The sequence below is a fragment of the Phalacrocorax carbo genome, chromosome 3, assembly GCF_963921805.1.
Source record: "Phalacrocorax carbo chromosome 3, bPhaCar2.1, whole genome shotgun sequence".
NCBI classification, from domain to species: domain Eukaryota; kingdom Metazoa; phylum Chordata; class Aves; order Suliformes; family Phalacrocoracidae; genus Phalacrocorax; species Phalacrocorax carbo.
The window spans coordinates 63,053,042-63,077,504 of record NC_087515.1 but is presented as its reverse complement, the minus strand read 5'-3'; the positions used below and the strand labels follow the sequence as shown (position 1 = coordinate 63,077,504).

Genomic DNA, 24,463 nt, shown 5'->3' with positions numbered 1-24,463 from the left:
CCCAAGTGCAGGACCTGGCACTTGGCCTTTTAAACCTCATACAATTGGCATTGGCCCATTGATCCAGCCTGTCCAGATCTCTCTGCAGAGCCTTCCTACCCTCAAGCAGATCAACACTCCCACCCAACTTGGTGTTGTCTGCAAACTTACTGAGGGTGCACTCAATCCCTTCATCCAACTAATTGATAAAGATATTAAACAAAATTAGCCCCAGTACCAAGCCTTGGGGAACACCGCTTGTGACTGGCCGCCAATTGAATTTAACTGTTCACCACAACTCTGGGCCTGGCCATCTAGCCAGTTTCTTACCCAGTGGAGAGTACACCCGTCCAAGCCATGAGCGCCAGCTTCTCTAGGAGGATGCTGTGGGAGACAGTGTCAAAGGCTTTGCTAAAGTCCAGGTAGACAACATCCACAGGCTTTCCCTCATCCACTAAGTGGGTCACCTGGTCATAGAAGGAGATCAGGTTGGCAAAGCAGGACCTGCCTATCATGAAGCTGTGTTGACTGGGCCTGATCCCCTGGTTGTCCTGCACATGCCTAGTGAACTCACTCATGGTGAACCGCTCCTTAATCTTCCCTGGTACTGAAGTCAGGTTGACTGGCCTGTCAGCAGCAACCGGTAGGCTCTTTATTAATTTTATTAATGTGGAGGCAAAGGTAACTAACTTGTGCAAGGCTGCAAAAGAAACTGCTGTAGGAGGGAAAATCAAATTCAGACTTAACTCAAATCCTTACTGTTCATTGCAGGTCATTACAAGTGGTAGGTAGTGTGAATAGGCGATCACTTGCTTTCATTAACAAGTTATGTCTACATACAACTTAAAATGGATGCAAATCCTGAGTGAGGCAAATTTTTAACATCCTTATTGATAGGGAGCCTGCATTATCTATAATTTGGTAATAGTATTTTATTTGTTGAATTGTATTTCATGTAGTAAGATAATTTCTCACACTCCTTATTTTCTGAGCAAGGAAATGGAAAAGACTTTTTGATGTTTATTTTTGGAAATTAACTCCATAGCGTAGGTGTCGATAATGTTTTGTACAACCAAGACAAAAATTTTATGCAAATCAGTTTTTATTAGAAGAATCATTACAAAAAAAGTCAATTCTTGCTTTGTGCATTAAAAGAAGAAAAGCAGCATTGTTTGAATATACGTCTGGACCTCCCCCATTCCTTTCTGCTTGCTCATTTTCTTCCTCCTCTTGCAAGTGGAAAAAATCTGTTTGAACAGAGTGAAGCTAGGTCTCTGTAGCTTGGCAAATTACCATTTTTTCCAAAGTGTTATTTTCTTTGTGATTCTTGAAAACCATACTGTAACTCTTGGAGATGTTTTTACAGTAACATAAGCATACTTTATGCAGTTCTGCTGTTGGATTTATGGATACTTTATGTTAAGGTACCAACATGGAAACCTTAAAATGACATGCTTGATTTATTAATGCAGTTGGAATACAAGTCCTAGAGTACAGCTAAAGGTCACTTTGCAGTGGCCCTAGGTCATCCCACAAGATTTTATACTAATGGAGAAAAATCAAAAATGTAATTTCAAATATGAAAAAGTTCCTAAACGGTCATGGTATAACCATAGTAAAATACATTAAAAGTCACCACTTTCATTGCAATATATAATACGTAGTCTACATTTATATTGCAGAATTCCAGGAAAGCTTTCCCAACTAGTAGAAAGAACGGTGTATGAAAAGTTGATGGATTTTTGCGTCCGTTTCTCAATGTTGTAGAAGAATAAATATATATTTTTTTAAAAAGCAGCGTTCCAATAGAACCTTACATTGTGCCTGTTGTAGCAACATCTCAAGCTAAAGAGAAACAGTGCAGCAGAATGAGAAAAAATGTTTTTAAATTAAAATTAATACTTACCCTTTTAGTTGGAAGAGTCTGGACTCCTTAAAACTAAAATTTTACTGGTTTTAAATTTAGTGGCCTGGGCTGCTAAAGTTAAGTCATAACCAGTGCTTCCTTACACAAGACAAGGGAATGCCATTAAGCCTTGAGAATCCTCTATTTGTATTAAAGTATCTTTGGACAGATGGTTTTGGGGCCAGGGGTATCAGCCTTATTCCACAAAGTCTTGCCATCAATAAATAAATAATAATTTAGAAAAACAGACAGATAGTCTGGGTATAGTGTAGCTCTGAGGAAAATCTAATGAGCACATGGATTCATTATGCTGGGATCAAGCACAAAGGCTGCTGAGGTTCCAAGACAAGAAACTCAGCTGGAGCTGAAACTGAATGTGAAACAATTGTGTCGCTGTTTCACAGCCTAGTATTTCAGCATCCTTAAGCAAATTGCGAGGAACTTTAAATTCTAGGTTAGTACTGCCTTATGAGAAACTAATTCTCTAATATTTTTTTTTTTAGTGTTCATTCCCAGTCCCTGGGAGAGATTTGTTTTTCAATAATGTTATAGATGTTCTAACCACAGAACTTAAAAATGGTTTGTTGACTTAAATGTTCTTTTCCAGCAGCCTGAAATCCTTCTATTTAGCACTACGTTTAAAATTCTTCACAAATACTACAAGCGCTTATCTCAAAATGGTACTAAAACTTTAATCTTTGATAAAGAATATTTTAAATATTTACTTTGCAGAAGGAATAGTTACAATGCTTTGATGATATTTGGGCACTTTAAACACCTAAGAAAAGTTAATTTAAACAAAGCTACTTTTATGTTTAATACAGTTTAACATTTGCCAATTGCATAATGAGCAAATCAAACAGTTGAGCTCGATCTCTTGATACATATACCTGATTAAAAAGTATATAGCCCTTTTGTGAATTTGCCTCTTAAGAGGCACTCTTATTAAGGGTCGTCAGCACTTCTAACACTTTTTCATGGCTTTTTGTCTTGTTTATAACATTGCCAGACCTTAACCATTTGAGTTCCTATCTTCCATCACTAGTGTTGCCTGCAGCACTGCACTTTTACCAGAGTGACTAGAGACCACGGCCTATGCAATGAGGAAGTTTGAAGCTGAAACTGGGAATGTTTTAGAGAGAAGGTTGGGAGGTAGTGGGAGACGGAAGTATGGGGCAAGGGGGTGCTGATATGGGAAGTGAAGTCCTGGTGCAGAGAGAGAAATCAGAGTGGCACCGAAGAGCCAGATAAGGGCAACAGGAAGCTGCAGGGGGCAGAATAAAGGAGTAAATGTGTTAATGGTGTATGCCTGGGCAAGAATTTACAGGTAATTTCTCTTAATTGAGATACTAAATGCAATGAAAGCATGTTTTCTCACACTCCCTCATTCTCAAACGTGGCTTAGTAATTTCTACAACAGCTTTCCCAAAATACTAGCTTCAGGTAGACACCTGACGTGGAAAATCCAACTTCATGGCTACAGTTTGACCAAGCTATATTAAATTGAAAACAGTGCTACAAGTAAACTTGGGCAGCCTTACTTTCAGATGGCACGATGAGTGTTGTGTGTAACTATTTCCTTAATCTTATGTACAGTATGTCTCTGGGATTTTGTTAAAGGAAATTTATTTTCTGAAGCTGTTCTAAAATTATTTTTTTTGTTAACTCTGCAAACACTGAAACATACAGCATTCAACCAATGGCTTATTCTCATCCTTATGTTAAAATTTAGAAGGTAGAATATCCAGTGTTTACTTTTGAATGTCACCTTTTTTTGCCGGTTTTAGCATATTTAATTTTACTTCCATGCATGTTAGCCACGTGATATTGCAGTGTGAGTTACTAGCAAAAAATACAGCTAAGGAAAAATCTGGCACCTTAGGATATCCTTTGCTTTCCAGAAATCTGCCAGATGTTTGTTTGCAAATGTTAGAAATAGCTTCATAAAGCAACTGCTTGAATTACTGGTTGCAGTAAGTGAAAGTAACTTTCACAAGAGTAACATACAAAAATTTTACCATGTTCTGTGTTTTTATGTTAAGTTTTGCTAGCAGTGCTTGATACTCCTGACAGAACTTCGCTTCTAGGTTTCTTTGCTTTATAATATTTATAAATGAAGATTCTGGGTATTAGTCTGTGGATTTGGGGGATTTGCGGATTTCTTTATTAGTACTTGGATGTTCCGAATGCAAGTAAACTACTACAACTTTGCAATATAAACCAAAAATATATTCTTTAACTGTGTATTAAATTCCAGTAAAAATGTCCTAATGACAATAGTGTTGGTTTTATTCTGCATTATAGCTTTTTTGTTGTAGTAAATAGTATTATGAATAAGAAGGTGGTTAGTCATTTTTAGTAAAGGTAGTACCTGAACTTTTTCTGGGAGGAAGAGGACCTTGCATGGGAAAAAATTCTTCTATTTGTAATAGTAGACTCTCTAATTATTAAGCAGTAGAGGTGTTTCCATAACGTATAATCTTGTATAGCTGAAGATCAGCATGGATTTCAGAAAGAAGAAACATCTATCTTGCGAGCTCTAGACACATACGTGTCTTGTGCTTGTTAACGAAGTCATTCCCAAAACTGTGCTTGTTCCACCTGACATTATTGATACAGACGAACATGTGCACAGTAAAAGAAAATCAGCTTTTTTAAATTGGACTGAATTCAGAAATCAACCATATTCTAAATTAACTGGGTCATTAGCATAATAAAATTGGTCCACTAGCTTTCAAAGCGACGTTGAATAAAGTAGACCAGAACCATAAGAACGTAACTAGATTGAAAAATAATGTATGTGTTCTTTGTATGTGCTATGGGATAAATTAAACCTCATTATTCTTATAGTCCATTATGTACTCTAACACTTGTTGATACAGTTATGACTCTGCTAAGCTCCATTTCATTTTCTTGTTTGGTATTACTTTCCCAAATTTTCCCTTTTTTTGTTACATATTTGTGGTATGTTTAATTGATACGGAGTGGAAGGATTGGCACTGTCTTTCTTTTTACAAAGAGTTTGTAAGGCAAATAGAGTTTTCTGTATTCTGGTTCATGTATATATTAAAATACACATTACTGCATATTTATAATATCTTGTTCAACTACTGTGGGTGTAATACATGGAAGTGTAAGGGATTGTGCTACTGAGACAAACTGCTGATATTCAGACCAGTAATGACATGGTCCGTCAATTTAAACAGAAGAGATCTTTGAAAGTATGTGAGTTTCTAGATCTTTATCCTATGGTATGTTGCTTTTTACTTTGTCAAATCAACTGTACATGGTTTGGTTGATAAATGCTTTATGTCACACTGTGGTGCCAATTTTTCTACTAACAAAAATTTAAAAGGAGGTTTTAAAAGAAAGCCTAAGTTTTCAAGTGTTTGTACAGAAGAGTTGCAGTAAATCCTATTTTGTGTCATCTTAGCAGATGCTGAAAGGGAAGAAGCAGGGTCATCTTCCCTCCATAGTGGAACAACTCAACCAACATCATCTTCTACGTATGAAGCTAACAACATACCAACTAGTAATTACACTGGCATACATATACCACCAGGTGCCCATGCACCAGCCAACACTCCAGCTGAAGTACCTCATAACACAGGTATGTGCGAATCACACCCAAAAAATTTGTGCCTCTGTTGAGAGGTGAATTCTAGCCCTCTTTCCATTACATATAGAGTAAAATACTATAGGTGTTCTATGGCAGAAGCAACTTCATAAATTATCATCAGAAAAATGCGACTGGAAATATTTTTTATGTTCTGGTGGTTTTTGAAATACGTCATTCGTATTTTGGAGCGTTCTGCCAGAAGAGATATATGGACTGAAAGAGTGAGTGTTCCTGCAGGCAGAAGGTTTTTCTCTTCACTAGAATCCGGCATTACAACATCTATACTGTAAAGCACCATTTGAGTCTTTGACTTTATAGATGAAATTATATTACTTCATTTCATATTTAGCTTTTCCTGTGCAGATAGACTGCTGTTCTTTATGTGGGAGCATATCCAACGTAGTGCTGAAACTGTTACAACAACACTGTAGAAGTCATGCCTGGTGTTATTCATACCTTTCTTCTACTTGGTTTATGCTCCTTTTCCCATTCAAGTACTTTAGTGTGATTGACCTCAGACAATATTATTAGTGGAAATTTTGTCCCTACTGCTAAACATATCGGCTTCTACATCATCCTTCTTATTCTGTGTCATTTTTGGACCAAAACCAATTTCTTAAAAATCTGAAGTTCTTCCCAGTTGCTGTATTTAAAAAAAGAGTTGTATTAAATGATTTCTGAATACAACTTTTTTTGCCTCATGTTACCTTTTTATCATAATGTTTAATAAGACTAAAAAATTAAAAGTTCTTGAGTTCAATCCTGATGATCATTTGATTGTTCAGATACATTTTTACATTGTAGAATATATGTGTCTGTCATACAGCCCCTCCTTTTCTTTTACTCTCTCATCTTAAAAATGCTTCACTGTATGACAAGTTCAGGATGCTCTTTCTTCCAGCTTTATCAAAGGGAAATCCTTCAGATAGGTGAGCTTTTTGGGGGGTCTGGGAGGGGGAGAGTGTGGTTTTTTTACATTCAGCCTAGGTAAATGTTTAGCTCTTTCTTTTTACCAGAGCTGAAAATTATGGAATATGTGTCTTCTTGTCATACATTAATTCTTTGCTTTACTTAATTTTAACCCCATCAGTCATTCTATGAAATAACAGATAATTTTAAAAAGTGATTATACCATCTTCCTACATAGCAGATGTTGTAGAAATAAATTCATGTTAGTCTGGTATGTTCTGGACATACTGCAAAAATACAGTTCTGGATCAATGCAAATGAGAGTGTCTAAAATGTGAACTCAGATACAAGAATTGTTTCACACCATGAAGTGCTGTTTCTTCATCTAGCATCACCTCTTTCCTTTTAAATCTAGCTAGATTTTTTTATTCTCACCAATTGTTTTCAAAGGAATTAGGGAGGAGATAGTTTGCAAGTGTGAGGTGTCAGGCATGGGGCTTTACAAATACAATAATGGAGACTCTCTGATACTGAAAGGTAGAATTTAAACTTCAAATATAAAATTTACTCCTACTCTTCTTCAGCAGGTTTTCCTCAATACTCTAAGGTAACCAGTGTCTTTTGGACTAGTATTTGTTTAACTTTTTTTAATGCTTGAAATTAGATTTTGGTGAAATACTGTACTGATAAAATTAATTACAGCCTGTAAATTCTTCTGTATTATTTTCTAAAACATCCATGGTCTGAAGTGAGGGGGTTTAAAATTATTTGTTCCAAACTTTCAGAATTGGGAAGCTATCAGCTGCTTAATTTAAAAATCAGTGGGTCATTAGGTTTACCTGTTCTATTTTCCTATTCTGTCTGCTTATTTTTAAAGTCTATAAATAAAAATAACTCAAGTCCAATTTTTTGCATTGATTTGCAGGAGTAACAAGTAACACCATTCAGCCTGCTCCTCAGAATATTCCTCTAGTTGATCCTTCCCTCTACAGTGCTCAGTCTGCAGGTAAGGTGATGGCATTTTTATTGTCTTACACGGACCTGCTGTGTTGCGTGTATCTCCCCTGCACTGAAAAAAGAAGTTTTAGAAATGATGTCATCAGTATACAAATGCTACTAATTCAGACATTTTAACCAGTGGTGGTTTCTGTTGGAGCAAAATTGTTATCTGTCCTAGCTGATTATATGTAGTACCTGTATTGAATGACATAATTTATAAGGTACCGCTAATGATGTCATTTTGATGTACCATTTAATCAAGGCTTTTATCTTTTAAAATGCCATCTGTCTTTGATGTGAAAATCACGGCTAACCTATATTACATGTATTTTATGTCTGCTGGCATATATCATTCTTCAAAATGCGCACATAAATGCTAATCATAGAGAAACCATGGCCTGTGATAGAGTAGTGACTGACAATAAAGCTGGAATCATCCTAGATTCTACTTTGAACACTGATGTGCCTTTGGACAAATTATTAACTGTTTTCTAGGGATTTTTTGTGTCCATGGAATAGAGATAATAAGATAAGTTAATCTGTTTGTAATAATCAGATCTTTGTTGGCAGTATGATGTGGGAGTTGAGTGAGAAGGAGGTCTAGAAATCCTCGTGTGAAATCTGTTCACGTTGTACCCTACAGTTTATCCTCACCAGGGAAAGCTGATAGTATACGTAATTGATGTTTTAAGTTCCAGTGCCAGATACAGTCAAATGTTGCCTGTTATGACTACCGAGTTTAGATAGGTATATTCTTGTAAATTGGAACTTACAAATATTTAGGTAGCTATTTTAGTTTATTATGTTGTTGAAGAGAGTGTCTATGTTAAAATACCAGCTTTGCTGAAAAAGCATTTTTGGTTCAATGGAATGCTATAATAGGAACTCAGTGTTTAGCTTGATTTTAGTCTACTGTCATAAGAATGCTTAAGGATGTGTCCATCTTAATATATTGGGAAGCCATTTTTGTAGAAAATGTCTTAAAAGATAAAAATAACAAAGTTTACCTTTGATAGAGACACACTAATCTTTTGTATTCTCTGGAAGAATAGATGGCACATCCTGTTGTTTGTCTGGCATATAACTGTAATGCCTCATGTGACAGTTAACTTATTTTATTGAAAACAATACCTCAGACCTGTAGTTGAACCATTTAAACTTGGTGATAGTTTTTGAGTTTTGGGGGCTGTTGTGGGGGTTTCGGTAGCTCCTTAACCAAAACAACTAAAGTCTTTATTTAAGCTTTACTGTAGTAACTGCTAGTTGGAAGGCAAATTTTGTGGTGTTTGGCAGCAAAGCTTTCATATTTAACCAGCTTATTGTGGTTATTCTAACAAGTCATTCTAACAAGTTTTTGGATAACTACTCTGAAAATTTTAGTCATCATAGTTTCTTGGTTTGCACATTTCATTCTAGTTGTCAAAAATGTAATAATTTTGATTTAAACTTTAATTCTTCATTAAGTATTCAAAGTTCCATTATTTGATATCTGGCTAGTATCAGTGTGTTGTTCCCTCTAGCCGTCTACCTGTGATAACCTGATTTGATAAGTACATACATAAAAATAAAAAGGAATTGAGTTAATTAAAATACCCTGTGTTTGTGAGAATTCATAATAACTACTGTCCTGTAATTAAGAGATTAAGACCCTTGCTAAGCACAGTGATGAATCTCTAAATTGATCTGACCTGAGTATTTGCATGCCTGCATTCCTCCTCTGCATTCCTCCTCTGCACGTCTGTTGTGTCACTCCAAGTTTGGGTCTTGTTACAGCTTAAAGTGTTATATTCTTATGAGGGAGTTTTGCAAAAGTGCACCCGAAGAGGTGATAGAGCTCATACAGATCCTTGGTTCTGGAAGACTAGAAAATATGTTGTCAGTTATGCCAGAGTGAGAGGGCATAAGGGATATGTCAGTCAGCAGAGATACAGTAACAGTTTTGTTTGCATGAATGAAATTAAGAAGCTTGAGAGCAATGGGAAGTGTTTGTCCTTGCCTGTCACAATCACACAATCACAGAACAGTAGGGTTTGGAAGGCATCTCTGGAGATCATCTTGTCCAACCCCCCTGCTTGAGGAGGCACACCCAGAGCAGGGGGCACGGGACCTTGTCTAGGTGGGTTTTGAATGTTTCCAGAGAATGAGACTCGGCAGCCTGTTCCAATGCTGCCATGCATGCCTCGTTGTCACCCAAAGCATCCTCCCTTCAGCTATACATGTAAGAGTAATAGCAGGTATCATTATTCTCTTCATGCTGCTGAGTTCTTTTTATGCCAACAATACTCTGTTCCACAGTAGCCTTGTTCCCTGACCTGTAAGTAGATTTAGAAATGCCTATATCTCACAACAAATGTACTAAACTGTGGGACCCAGGAGCCTTCCCCAGTTCTGGAGTTGCAATATATATATTCGGGCTAGATCCTGACTGAGTATTGAGGTTAGACTTTGTTATGCACTGTTCCTATGGAACTGAAGTTTTCTTTGGATGGGAAGGAGGGATCAGTGTTGCCCTTCAGTAGATCCACAGAGTTAGCACAGTGCAAAGTACCCTTGCTCCACGATTTAGACATGATGTCTGTGTCTATACTAATAAATTAAATGTGCCTGTAAATATTTGACACTGAGAACAGCTGGCACAGAACCACTCACATCCATACTATTAAACTTTTAAACCTTCTAAACAAGGTAGTTTGTGAAGGCTGCCAGTACTGAATAGTCTCTAGCTTGCTCTAACCACAAGTTGTGCCCAGGAATTGTTTGGGAAAGTGCTCGTTTTCATGGGCCAAAACCATACTGGAGTCTGTTCCAGCAGTTTGACAGTGTAGACAGTCAACTTTTGAGTGCTAAGACGCATTCCCTGGCACTGTTGAATAGTGCATAGCCAAACAGGATATTCCACATGTTCCTGCAAGACTCATTCTGGTAGTAAAATCAAATGTATATTTTTAAAATAAATTATATATTTTCTTTCCTTCCCATAACATGGGAGAAGCAACTTGATTAATGCTATGCTGGGAGAGAAATTTGGTGGAGAAGAGTGGAATATTTTATCAAAATGAAATTCACTTAAAGTAACAGTATTCCTTTGGTTTTAGTTAGCATAAATCCTTCAATGATTTTCCTGTCCTGTGGGAACAGGTTTCAGAGCTTAACACTGACTTTTGAAAGCGTCAAAGCTTATGCAATTAAGCGTTGGTTAATGTCTCTGACAACAGACTGTAGAGCTACACAATAAGTTTGTATGATGTGTCTATGCACTTCTCTGGTGTAGTTTGCTTAAAAAATTTATTACCCCTAGATTTTGCAAACACTAAATGCATTCATGGTTGTGCTACACAGAGTTTTTACAAAATATTCTTACATTACCACATGCTCCCTTCCACAGGTGGCATAGTATAGAGGAACCATTTGTCCATTCTAGCTGTGTGTATATTAATGTTTGTTTTTCTACACACGAAGTAGAAGTAATAATTTGACATTTTACGTGTTTTCATGATAGAAGAAATTTTTGAGGATTTATATTTCGAATATCTTTATGCTTTAATGAGAAAAAATACGATCTTGTTTCAAAAATTATTTCAGCTACCTTTCCATCACTGTTTTTATACCCCAAGTTGCGTTATTAAAATGCTCTTAAATCAGCTGCCTTGTATTTGAGCAACTTAATTGAAAGGAAAAACATCTGATGGATAGAAAAGGGCACCAGAGAGAAGCAGATTTATCATGTAAAATACGTATTATTTTCATTCTAAAACGTCTTTCTTTTCCCAACATCATTTTCAGCATCTCTAGTCAAATCACCTTTTGGTTTTCAATTTGCATTCCTCTTAAACTGAAAGAATCATGCTTGTTGACGTTAGTTATGGATTCCGTATGTCTGTCACATTTCAGTAATAAATGTAACTAATGTTCTAATAATTTCAGATTAACACAGAATCAAGTTTGTTTCATGATAAATACAGTATACTTTTCCCATCTCAAAGATGGGCTTTTTTAGAGCTCAGAATCACAGGATTGTTGAGGTTGGAAGGGACCCCTGGAGGTCATCTGGTCCAATCCCTCTGCTCAAGCAAGGGTCCTGTAAAAAGGGGTTGCTCAGGACCATGTCCTTTGTGTCTCCCCCTGCCCCTGCATTCTCCCCATAGTTTAATTTGCAGCACTGAAGGAAGAAGTTCGAGGAAAAAATGTCACTGTTAATTCAAAAGACAGCTTTTGAATCTCTGCAAGGAGGGAGACTCCACAACCTCTCTGGGCAACCTGTGCCACTGGTCAGTCACCCTCACAGTAAAAAGTGTTTCCTGATGTTCAGACAGGACCTTCCTGTGTTTCACTTTGTGCCCATCACCTCTGGTCGTGTCACTGGGCACCACTGAAGAGAGCCTGGCTCCATCCTCTCTGCACCCTCCCATCAGGTTATTTACACACATTGACAAGATCCCCCTGAGCCTCCTCTTCTCCAGGCTGAACAGTTCCAGCTCTCTCAGCCTCTCCTCATATGAGAGGTGCTCCAGTCCCTTCATCATCTCTGTGGCCTTCGCTGGGCTCTTTCCAGGATGTCAGTCTCTCTCTTGTACTGAGGATCCTAGAACTGGACACACTACTCCAGGTGTGGCTTCACCAGCACTGAATAAAGGGGAAGGATCGCCTCCCTCCACCTGCTGGCAGCACTTCTCCTAATGCAACCCAGGATGCCATTAGCCCCCTTTGCTGTAAGGGCAGATTGTTGGCTCGTGGACAAATTGGTGTCCACTAGGACCCCCAGGTCCTTTTCTGCAAAGCTGCTTTCCTTTCCTTCAGAGCTACTTAACTCTTAGAATATGTGAGTTGAAGTCAGTTACTAACTTCTGTGCTTATACCTTTGATGTAGGTACAGACATTATAGTTAAGTTTCACACTATTTTGAAAACTTAAGAACACAGATCTGTTTTATTTCTGTTCTGCTTGTCCATTGTGAGGTGCTGACTTCAGTAGGAGCTGAGGCCACTGAGCACATCAAAAGATCAACACCCTTACTGTGTAAACTTTGGTTTATAAATGTAAAATTGTTAACTTTTTTCCTTCAAGTTATGTCATAATAGCATCTGAAGTAGATTTCATAATAAATAAGGCTTTTTGCCAGCAAAACATTAATAGAGCTCATACTGTAAAAATAAGATTAGGCTGGTGAATTTAGGCTTCCTTCCAATAAATTAGTTGAATACTGGGCTGATGCCGTGGCCAGTTTTTAAAGAATGATTTTGTAGTTTCTTTTGGCATCATAGCATAAAGCCACTTTGAGGGGAACTTGGTCTTTTTAATTTCTTAAAGATGTTCAGTAATGTGGTTGCAGATTGACCCCAGCTGCTTTTAGTCTGTGGCTTTATTTAGGTTACAAAATAACCTAAGTGTATGCCTGTGTTTATGCATTCCTTCACACTTATTTACTCACGTGTGTATATGTTAAGAGATTTAATGTGGTTTCACTTATTCAGCAGTAAACTAATGTACATTGCAATGGTAATGAGCCCACCAAGTTGTCACATGCCTCAATATTCAACAGTTATTTTGTGGTTATATTTATTTATTGAAGGGAAAATAAGCAGCCTTCTAAAGTATACTTTAAAAATTGATAAAATTAATCTTAAGAGCACTTACCCTTCTGCTTTTTATTGGGGTCGGGTTGTTTTGAAAACCAGCAGACCAGTCTAGTTTTTCATATTCCCAGGTTTTCCGTTTTATTTGTTCAAAAGCTGTTCTTAAATAATAAGATCAGGGAGAGGAAAAGCAAATATAATAGACATTTTCTGATAAGAACTGAGATTCTTTAGTAAACATTCTCAAGTATTGCTAAAACAGTTTTATTTTGAAAGAAAGGGATCCAGCTAACTGAAATTTTACCATAAAAAATGCATTTAAGTATATTCATGTCTTTGCTTAAAATTAGAAAGCTATACTTAGAGCTAAATCTTTGTTTAACCTATTTTATATAAAATCTGTGGTGCATTTTAAAATGCATATTTTCTTAATCTGTGAAATATGTTCATTGCTTGTAGGATGCTGTGAGGGAAACCTATTAAATAAATACATAATTCTTTAGTATTGCATATAATTATTTATCCATGTCCATAAAAATCAGTCTTTTACAAGTTAATTTGTTCTGAAAGAACATGAGTAAAGGTTTTATAATTTATCCATAGGTTATTGGAGTGGCGTGGGATTAGCCTTAAATCTCACAGTGAATTTGTGGGTGGAAGGAGGGACAGTAACAAAACTGTGCTTTATTTTATGCACACATCAGTGATGCTATTCACATATTAAGTCTTCTGCCAGTTAGGGCATAAGTTCCTACTGTGCTTTATAGAAGACTCAATTAATGTGTGTGAGCATTACTTTAACTTATGTCAAGAAAATATTTTGATTAATAAATAACAGGTAATTGGTTTATACTATATTATGAGAATATTTTTTGCTAGTGTTTTCTGGTATTACAAAAATGGGCACATTTACAGAATCACAGAATCTCAGGTTGGAAGGGGCCTCAAAGATCACCTAGTCCAACCTTTCTGGGAAGAGCAGTGTCTAAACAAGATGGCCCAGCACCCTGTCCAGACGACTCTTGAAGGTGTTCAACATGGCCAAGTCAACCACTTCCCTGGGGAGGTTATTCCAATGGGTGACTGTTCTCACTGTGAAAAATTTCCCTCTGGTGTCCAATCGGAATCTCCCCAAGAGCAATTTGTATCTCCATTCCCCCTTGTCCTCTCCATGTGACTCCGTGTAAAAAGGGAGTCTCCATCTTCTTTGTAGCTACCCCTTAAGTACTGGTACATGGGGATGAGATCCCCTCTGAGCCTCCTTTTCTCAAGGCTGAACAAACCCAGCTCTCCCAGCCTATCCCCATACGGCAGGCTTCCCAGTCCTTTGATCACCTTGGTGGCCCTTCTCTGGACCCCTTCCAGCCTGTCCACATCTTTTTTTTTGTATAGAGGGGACCAGAACTGTACACAGTACTCCAGGTGTGGCCTGACAAGCGCTGAGTAGAGCGGGATAATGACTTCTTTGTCTCTGCTGGTGACGCCCTTTTTGATGCAACCCTGCATCCTGTTGGCCTTCTTGGCCGCAGCAGCACACTGTTCGCTCATGTTGAGCTTTCTGTCCACCAGGACCCCTAGGTCCCTTTCCACAGAGCTGCTCTCCAGCCAGGTGGATCCCACTCTGTGCTGCACTCCTGGATTATGTTTTCCCAGGTGCATGATCTTACACTTGTCCTTGTTGAACTTCATAAGGTTCTTGCTGGCCCACTCTTCCAGCCTATCCAGATCTTCCTGCAGAGCAGCTCTCCCTTCGGGAGTGTCTACTTCCCCACTCAACTTGGTGTCATCCGCAAACTTCATCAGGCTACACTTGATGCCGTTATCCAGATCACATATAAAGATGTTGAATAACACTGGGCCCAATATCGATCCCTGGGGGACTCCACTAGTGACAGGTCGCCAGTTTGAGAGAGCTGTTTACCACCCCCCTTTGGGTGCGGCCTGTCAGCCAGTTCCCCACCCACTGCACACACCACTTGTCTAGGCCATAACACATCAATTTCTCCAGAAGGAGACTGTGGGGGACCGTATCAAATCAAAGGCCTTGGAGAAGTCCAGGTGACAATGTCCACTGCCCGCCCCATGTCAACCAGGCAAGTCACTTTGTCATAGAAGGCCACCAGGTTTGTCAAGCACGATCTGCCCTTACTGAAGCCATGCTGGCTTTTCCCAATCACGTGCTTCATTTGACTTGTGATGGCCCCCAGGGGGATTTGTTCCATAACTTTCTCAGGGATTGAAGTAAGGCTGATGGGCCTATAGTTACCCGGATCCTCCCTCAAGCTTTTCCTGTAGATAGGTGTACCTTTGCCTTCCTCCAGTCCTGTGGGACATCCCCCATTCTCCATGACTTCTCAAAGATTATGGAGAGCAGCCTTGCGATGATGTCAGCCAGCTCTCTCAACACCCTCGGGCGGATGGTGTCAGGGCCCATTGATTTGTGGGGGTCAAGCTCCTGTAGTAATTCATGTACTAACTCTTCCTTCACTATTTAATGAGGTCGATCTTGTTTTCAGTCATGTTACGTAAAATTGGAAACATAAACATTACTTGGATAAAACAGAAACGTAAAATGTTCAAAAGCATGCCAGTTAGAAACGCCTCTACATTTTGAAAAGTTACTCCAGTTGAGAAGCAACAGTTTCTAACTCTATTGTTCCTAAAGAAGAGAGCAATTATACTGTAAACATAAAAAGCACTGTTCTTGTTACTTGCAGGCTGTAATATGATTACAGCCAACTTATTGTCGTTAAAAGCTCTCCTTTGCTGCCTTAGATGAAGAACAGATCTCTTTCAAAGGTACTGACATACTTTTGAAAGGCACTGGGTCATACAAATACCAATGTTTAGAAAGGTCCTCTTATGTTTTTCAAATGCCAGCAGCAAAGAAGTTGAGAACTATATGAATGAAAATAAAAATGAATGGAAGGAACACCATAGCTTGGTCTTCATAAAATTACCACAAATAGTAGCCTGGTTTTCATAATATTACCTCAAATATAAGTAAAACACAGAAATCATGTGAAAGGAAGCATCAGTCAGATTTCTTTTATAGTAACTTTGTAATACTTATGTTTTTGCAGGGGAAGTCCGTTTGACTCCGGAGGACTTTGCCAGAGCTCAAAAATATTGCAAATATGCTGGCAGTGCTTTGCAATATGAAGATGTGAGCACTGCTGTGCAGAATCTACAGAAGGCCCTCAAGTTACTGATTACAGGCAGAGAATGAAGCCTTTTTCCAACAGATTCACATCTTTTGCCTAAAGAACTAACAGCTTATTACTGTACCTGTTAGGGGAGTGGAGCTATACAGAAGTTCTCAATCCCATCACCCATGACAATGAAATCACTGTTTCAGTGTCAGATTAGCAATTAATGGTACAGGAAGAATCTCTGTTTTCATTTTACAAACTGTGGAGCTAGAACCATACGAATGCAGTGGCTTGGTGTAAGCAAAATACTGAAGAAAGCACTGCGAACACTGCTCAACAGTTAGAACTCATCTTGCAATATTTAGGTTATAAGAACGGGAAAATGCTGAATCTGTAAGAAACCTGAGCAAAAGAATGTCTGTTAAAATTCTTACTCTGATTTCATTATTTCAAACAATTTTTAATAAGTGTAATAGCTTTAAAATGGTAACTAAGATTAGCGCTTGCCTCCCGAAATGAGAGCATGTGAGAAGGCTGACAGATCCACAACGGGAAGGACTTTTTTCTATACATGAATTATTTGGTATTACCTGAGACATAGGTCAAAGCTGAGGCCATTTGTATTTCATTTTAAAACATGCTGGAAAAAAATATCTCTTGATGTTTTTGACTCAGAGAGAGTAATTTTGATGGTGTTCCAACCCAATCCCCCACAACTGTATGGACTGCTACATGTATTCTCGATTACTAGTTCTTGCTCCTTTTGTGTGAACACTTATAATTTTGTATATGTATGGGTAATTAAGAGGAAGTACTAATTTTTATCAGAGATAATCCTGAAACTGGAGGCAGAGATTCTAAACAACATGAACTTTTAGGGATATTTACTTCATAGCTGTTCGATCTTTTTAAGAGGCTGAAAAAAAGGCCTGTTCTTCAGCCATTAAAGCAGTAAAGGTTCATCTCTGGTATTGGTGTCATAGAGCATCCTATTTCCAGCTAATATTTTTCCTGTCTGCTTTGTTGTGGAGACCTTTTGGACTTGGGATTTAAATAAAATATCTTGGAAACTGAATTTTGAGTCTTTATGCAGTCTGCCCTTGCAATTGTAGAGCTCTTTATTGTTAAAAATCCATCCATGCTGTTTGAAAGAAAGAATAAGTAGTCTTTTAACTGACGTGACGTAATAATTGAGTACACCATAAAGCATGTCTGATATATGTCATAATTTTAATGACATATTGTCTGACCTGTCTCTTCTGCCAGGCTGCTGGATCAAATCCACATATTCTTTATAGCTGCACTGCTCAGTAGTGACTAAAATAAGTCTGATGTTCAAAGCAAAAAGATGAGGAAAAGAAAATCAAATACACGCGTGCATTGAAGTTTAGCAGGTCGTATCCTTTTAAGAGTGTGGGGTCGTTGACAGATTTAATAGATAAAACATCTGGTATTGTTTATGTTGCTTACTGATATGGGATAGCGTGCTGAATCTGGACGGTGATTTGGATTATATTTTGTTTGGGGAAATTTAGAATAAATAAGTGTGAAAATTTTTTGACAGTAATGCTGTGCAGACCTGGGCAATAAGTCTTGTGTTTTGTACAGTGCCTCATGCAAGATAGATCCCTCACTTCAGTACCAAACTGAACTACTGTAAATTATTCCATGTATATTATTGTGGTGTTACACTGTAATTGGAGAAGCTGCTTTTCAGTTGAAAGAAGGATGCAGAGAACATTGATCCATGTAGAGAGATATATATTGTGTTGCTATAAAAAAATCAGAAGTTGCTTTCATTTGGGCTTCACACCACTATTTTCTAATACCAGCTTCAGTCCCCAGCACTTGAAGGAGGAGAGTCAGTTTTCATGTTTCTATTTGTAAAATAATTAAAAGAACTTTGGGGCTTTGTATTACATGGAAAACCAAGTAAGCTATGATATAATAATGTGTTAATTTGAGGCTTTTCAATTGAACATGATATTATTTTTGGTGGTTGAATGGTATAAAATGGAAGTACATAACTAAGAAGGTTGCAAATGAAAATTTAAGTATTTCTTAAAGTGTATAAAAGATTGTCTGTTGGCCATGATTATGCTGAACTTCTAGGTTTCTCTAGGAAACCAGGGAATCATCAGTGAAAAAACAATAAGCAATGAAAAAGCCATAAGCAGTTTTTTTGAGTGATCATTTACAAATGTGCAACCTCCTTCTGCCTAGAAATAAATTAAAATAAGTGTCTCTTAGGGGAATGGAGGTGGAAATGCTAATGCAAAAAAAAGTAAGAAATCCTTAGAGAAGCTATTGGGATATTCTTTCTGAAAAATGTTTAGAAGATTTAGCATATACAATTCTCATGAAATCTGTAAAATTAAACATATCCTAATATCAACCTTCAGACCGCAATACCTGAATATTGAGTTTTATTTTGCATAAAATTATTTTGCTCTGATCATTTGTTTAATTGAGAAGTTTTGTAACAGCCCATCAAGCCATGTTGAAGCCAGTCTTTAGGCTGCTAACATTTGATGCAACAGACTCTTAGTATTTATCATCCAAACTGATGCCTAAAGTAAATTATAGTAAAACATTTCCATTCCATCAAGTATAGCTTCTGGGACAGCTTTAAATGTGGCAGATAGCCCAAAAGTGCAAACCAGTGTTGCAGAGCAGTTCAAAACGTGTACGTATTTGAACATGTCAGGAGAGTGTAGGTAGATAGCCTGCAATTATTCCAAACTGGAATTTGTGGTAGGCACTGGAATTTATGGCCCCATTGTTAATATTATGTGAGCTTTAAGTGTTGACTGATTCGGTTTACAGCCGCTCTGAGTGATAAAGTATCAACCCATAGCTCCTCTTAAGCCAATTCCCAACACGTACGAGTACAGCATTAAATAAAGGAGAGTGCCATTTTTGTTGCATGCTGCAGCCGACAACTCTCTCTTCTGCCTATGTGCTTGTTAGCCTTTTCTGTTTGGATTGTGAGTCCCCAGTCTCCTCAGTCTTGCTTAAGAAAGGAGAAAGAAGCATTTTCTGTCAGATAATCAATGTTTAGTTTTGCTGCTTATGTAAGCTAGAATTTTAGTACATCTGTTCACTGTTTATTACTTAAAAGGCTTTTGGTATTACTTAAATGTTTTGCAGTTCTTTATACTTTCACCTTTCTGCAGGGGAAGTTCCATATTATACTTCAGGATTCCTGCAGAAATCTTTGAAAAGTGTCTTGCAGAGCAGGTCATTCTTTATGAAGTGGTAAAGATTTCAAATGTGCACTGACTGGATTTACTAATACTGAGGGTGTTCTTTTCAAATTGTTGCAGTCATTTCAGGTGGAATTTTTTAATGATATCCTTTGTAAGTGAAGTTTCAGAAGCACAGACTTCAGTATGATCATGTTGCAAAATGTGATTGTAACTGCAATATTTGATGCTTTTTAATACCTAGCTACAAGAAATTAACAACAGAGAAACTTCCTGTCTGAAGTATGATGGGGGTGGGGTGGGGTGTGCAGATACATGTGTCTGTGCATTTATAATATAATGCATATAAATTGAGTGGTGGGCTGTAAGAATAACTTCTAAAAAACATCATTAGTACCTTGTTTACAAGTATTGGGAAAATGTCAGATACAAATATATAGATACTGCTGGCAGATGTTGTTCTTAATGCTAAATTTTAAATGTACTAGTATATTACGAAAAGTTAGCTTTTAGTTGTGCAGAATTCCAAATGAATGAGCTTTGATTTTTTCTTTTTTTCATGTCAAGAGTAAAATAGAAGAATGAGAACACAAATTTAGGGGAAGTTAGATTTATAAAAGATCAAAGATAGTTTCTGTTATTGTCAAATCTTTGTGGTAGTGTTCCGATGGAGATTGGAAAGTGCCCTTGATTATAAAGTATAGCTCTTGCTTTCTTTTAAAATGTCCTTTGTTGTGCGGTATATGGAATTAGAGCCTGAGCCTGGATACCTGGATTAGGAAAACCTGAAGTTTGATGCTAAGTTTCTAAACCACCAGTACATCCTGATACCGACAGCAACTGTTCTTCACAATCACCTAAGAGTACTTGTTTTTAAATGTTGGGATTTTAACCAAGTTTGTTGGGAAAAGGAGCAATGCTTTCTTCTTATTGCATCTTCACCTTTCAGAGCACAGCTGTAGTAACAAGAGAACAGGAGAAAACATGAGTTTGTGTTACATATTTCCCTATAAGCAAGAAAAGAATATTATGTTGCTGGCAGAACTCTTTTTGGCCTACAGGAGTATCAGAACAGTCTGATCATACAGATTGTTCTGGATGTAATGTCCTAAATGACCTCAGAATAGGAACTTAGTAAATAAGAGCATTGAAAACAAACTTGAAAGAGAGTGGAGGCCTATGCCAGAGGAGAAAAAGAAATCATGCTCTCCACAGAATGCGGGGGGGACACGACACAGAAATGATTGCGGAGGGAAATGGAAGCAGTACTTACAATCCCACATGGGTTGGGAGCAGGGCAGTAACTGGAATGGAGTTGGCTGATTTCTTTAGAACCTTGAAAGAGATGAGAAAGAAGCTGGAGCTTAAGGCAAAAGATTACAGGAAGATAGAAGACGTGGGGAGGAGCATTAGAGTGACAAAAAAGCACAATTTTTAAGTGCAAACTGGGAAAAATGTGAGTTATAGCACAGGAGAAAGTTAACTTAGTTGAGGAAATTACAGCAGAGACTAAGTAGCTCTAAAAGGGAATAAAAAATGCAGGTTGACAGCATTCTGAAAATGGAGAGGCAGATAGTCTCATCCTTGGAACCTTTGCACTCATTAAATATGTCATATTTATTAAATAATTAAAATTGACTTGATGTGGCCCTTTTGGAAAACTTGGGAAACAGCATAAATAACTGCATGGTATCTGCAGAGAACGACCAAGATCCATGTTTGTCCTTAAAATGCTATCTCCTGATTTTGTGCTTTCCTTCCTGTTCTGATTTGCCTCCCCTTTTTCACTGTATTTATTCTGTGGTGTTCCCATAGCTAGAGGGGAAGTTGTTGTGGTTGAATACAATGCTAAGTATGAGTGATAGCCCACATGTTTAGACATTCTAGGGTAATTTGGGAAGATTAACAGGTCTGGGTTTTACCTGGTGTGTGCTATGAAGAAAATGTGTCGATTGTACTTCCTTCCTGAGCTTCAGAGGCTCTTTGGCAGCAGTATGACTAAACTATTTAAAGAAAGATATGTGGAAGACAACTCTGCTCAGAGCCACATTCCCAGTCAGAGCCTAACAAACTGATCTCCAGGAGTTTGGAGACCTCCTGTTAAGCAGTTGGTGAAATTGTCAACTTTCCCTTGCCTCAATTAACCCATCTGTAAAATGGGCTGCTTTAGATTTAACACTTCTTAATATAGTCAGGATTTTTGTAATCCCGACAAGTAATGACAAGACAAGGGTTGATTATGGTAACAAGTTCCCAAAATAAATACAGTTTTTAGGGGAGGCAGAACAGGCATTAATATGTAATGAGAAGATGCATAATGAGAACAGAAGAAATGGGAAAAAAATTCTTGGTAGGATAATTTAGGGGATAATGGCCAGGAATGAGGAGATCTGAGATATGGAGACAGTGTAGTTGTAAGTCATGGGCAGCAATTTATGTACAGTAGTAATATCTAATGCAGATCTAACGCAGTTGGATTTATCAGAGGACCAACATAACTTCCATTCTACAATACTGAAGTAAGTATAAATCCAGTAATAAGAACTTCTAGTGGATCTCTAAGTTCACAGTATTTTACAGCAGAAGAACAGCAAATAAAGCAATTATATTAAAAAGTTTTGATCAACTTCAGACCTGTTAGTTTAGCCACAAGGTTAAGCAGAAGCTTACTTCAGATTGTGAACAAAAGACTTGAAGTTCAGACATGGGTATGACAGCATATAGTATGTTTTCTCCTAGTCCTTTCATTCTGCCCCTCGCCCTGGGTGGTTTGGGACACTAAGTTTTTAGAAAATGAATGTGATAATTTAATTTACTGAAATAATGCTTGACAATAAGGTTCTAAAAATACTTAGGTGGAAATAGATTAACACGAGAATTGAAAGATGGATTAAAGCTGGTGAAAAAAGAGATTGCAGTAAATTCTAAATTATTTCCAGGATGGAAGTGGAGAGAGATCAGCCTAGGGACACATCCTGTCTCATGTATCAGTGACTTAGGTCGAGATCACCATCTAAGTCACATGTAATTTGTGGGTGAGATGAAGTTGGGGGCATTGCAAGTACTGCAGAGAACTGGGAAAAGTTCTGTGACTTTGACTGAAGGACTTACAATGGAGTGAAACTGAAAGCACAAAATACAAAGCCACTGACTTGGGTTCTAACAAGATAATGTTTTTTAATAAAAGGATACTGGAAGCTGAAGTAATTCTGATCAGCCTCACGTGGTTCAGCAGCCTAATGCGAGTTTAGGATGCATTGGATGAGATAATTTCAGTACAGAGAGGAAGTACGCTGTTACTTAGAGTACTGGGTTTGATTCTGATCACTGTTGCTGAAAGTTATTTACTAGTAAGAGGTGCAAAGAAGGGCTACTGAGATGATTATTGTGTTATCTATTGATAAAAGATTAAGTCTAGTTATGGAATGGCTTTCTTAAGCACTAATTTATTTTAAGGCATCTTGATAAATTTATGGATTGGATTGGGTCGCAAGATTGAAGTGGTTCAGAGTTAAAATTTCAGTTTTCCAGAGCTTTTGAGAATATTTTCCTGGCTTCTGCTCAACCTTGAGTTATGGTGCATCTCCCAAAATACCTGGAAATGTTATTGTAAAAAAAGGTATTGCAGGACCTGAGATGTGATGACCTGATTTTTCCCAGTGTATTTCAGTGACACCTCATTTTGTCCTTACCAGGTCCAGTGTTTGTTATGATGCATCGTAAACATTTTGTGACCAATGTTGAGTGTGGGGCAGAACGAAGAGATTTGTATGCATTGTGTGAATTTGATACCTAGTGTATGTTTGCTTACGACTGTGGAAGAATATCTGCAGTTTTCATGTTTCTGAATGGAGACACCTTTTAAACTTGCAATATGAAAAGCTTATCAAAGATTTAGATGCATAGCATATTGCCAAGATACAGCGCTGCTCAAAATAGAGGCCATATCTCTCGGTGTGATTACAGCTTTGCAGGAACTAGCCCATATTGAAATTCACTTGTGCTGAAGGTAATCAAGTGCATCAGCACAGTCTTGGGAAAAATTCTTTGTTCAGTGTACATATTAAATCTGTATTTGTAAAACAGATATGCAGGTACTCATGACCGCTGCACTTCAGCTTAGCAGCCCTTTGATAATAGAAGCTTTACACACATCTGGTCTTTATCCTACCCTTACTTGCCTGAGTAACTTCACCCATGTGAATGGTCCCATTGAGGCAGTAAGAGTACTCGTGTGCGTAAGCGTTTGCTGTGTTCGGATAGAAAGCTTTGCTTCTTGTTCAGTAAAATATTGCTAGAACAATGGCAGTGGCTTTAATGGATCCAAGTGTGGTATGCTGTTAGTTCTCCAATCTGAGGGTTCTAATCTCATAATCTTTACACTGACAGATTTTGAGACAAGTCTTGACTATTTCCTATTTATGTTTTCTGTTGGGAAATGCTGATGTTTTATTTGTGCTTTATACAAAATAATAATGATAAATCTTGCTGAACCTAATTGTACTAGACTTGCAGAAAAGGATAGTACTCCTTTGAAGGCTCTATGAGTGTATATTTTATGACACAGATATACCTAAACACAGGTCCTATTAGCTAAGAAATTTTGATTCTCAGTAACACCTGCAGGAATGTACACAAGCCCCACAGTGCAGGCCCTGCCATGTATTCTGCAGGTGGTCGTGGAAGAGGGCAACTTCTATTCTTGTTCACTCTCAACTACCTACCTAAATCAGAACGTTCAGCTCTCTTTCAGAGAGAGCATTTTGAACGCTGCTGAAGCTTTCTTCCCCTTACCACGCCGCTTTAGATGATATATTTCTCCCACAGACTCTTTGGAGTACTTAGTAGTTGTCCCTGCTGAAGCTCAGGTGAGATACAAACAGCATAAAATGTGAAAGTTTCTTTCTACAGCTATTTTTCATAGTAACTGTGTAATATTTGTTGGTACTGTTCAGTCTGCTTTATGTGAAGTAATCTGTAAATGTTTCTACCTGTATATGTCAGGTTTACAGATCCATGTGTATTTGGTCCAGTCACTAAGCTCTTTGAACCCAAGCTGACTGGAGTATGCTAAACACCTTGCTGCTGCATTTTTAGCACCTGTGATTTCTTCAGTTTCT

General features: G+C 37.7%; 1 protein-coding gene across 2 annotated transcripts in view; it reads left to right on the top strand.

Annotated features, from left to right (window-relative positions):
- The window catches only part of VTA1 (vesicle trafficking 1), a 45,027-nt gene extending 27,815 nt beyond the window's left edge, over window positions 1-17,212 (top strand). The window contains exons 6-8 of one of the 2 annotated variants that reach the window (XM_064447150.1): window positions 5,322-5,495; window positions 7,339-7,419; window positions 16,069-17,212. In XM_064447150.1, the coding sequence (XP_064303220.1) occupies window positions 5,322-5,495; window positions 7,339-7,419; window positions 16,069-16,214 (401 nt within the window). In that variant the 3' untranslated portion in view covers window positions 16,215-17,212. Of the gene's footprint in view, window positions 1-5,318; window positions 5,496-7,338; window positions 7,420-16,068 lie in introns of both variants that reach the window. The other variant, XM_064447149.1, reaches the window with a different exon arrangement.
- Window positions 17,213-24,463: the final 7,251 nt, after the last annotated feature.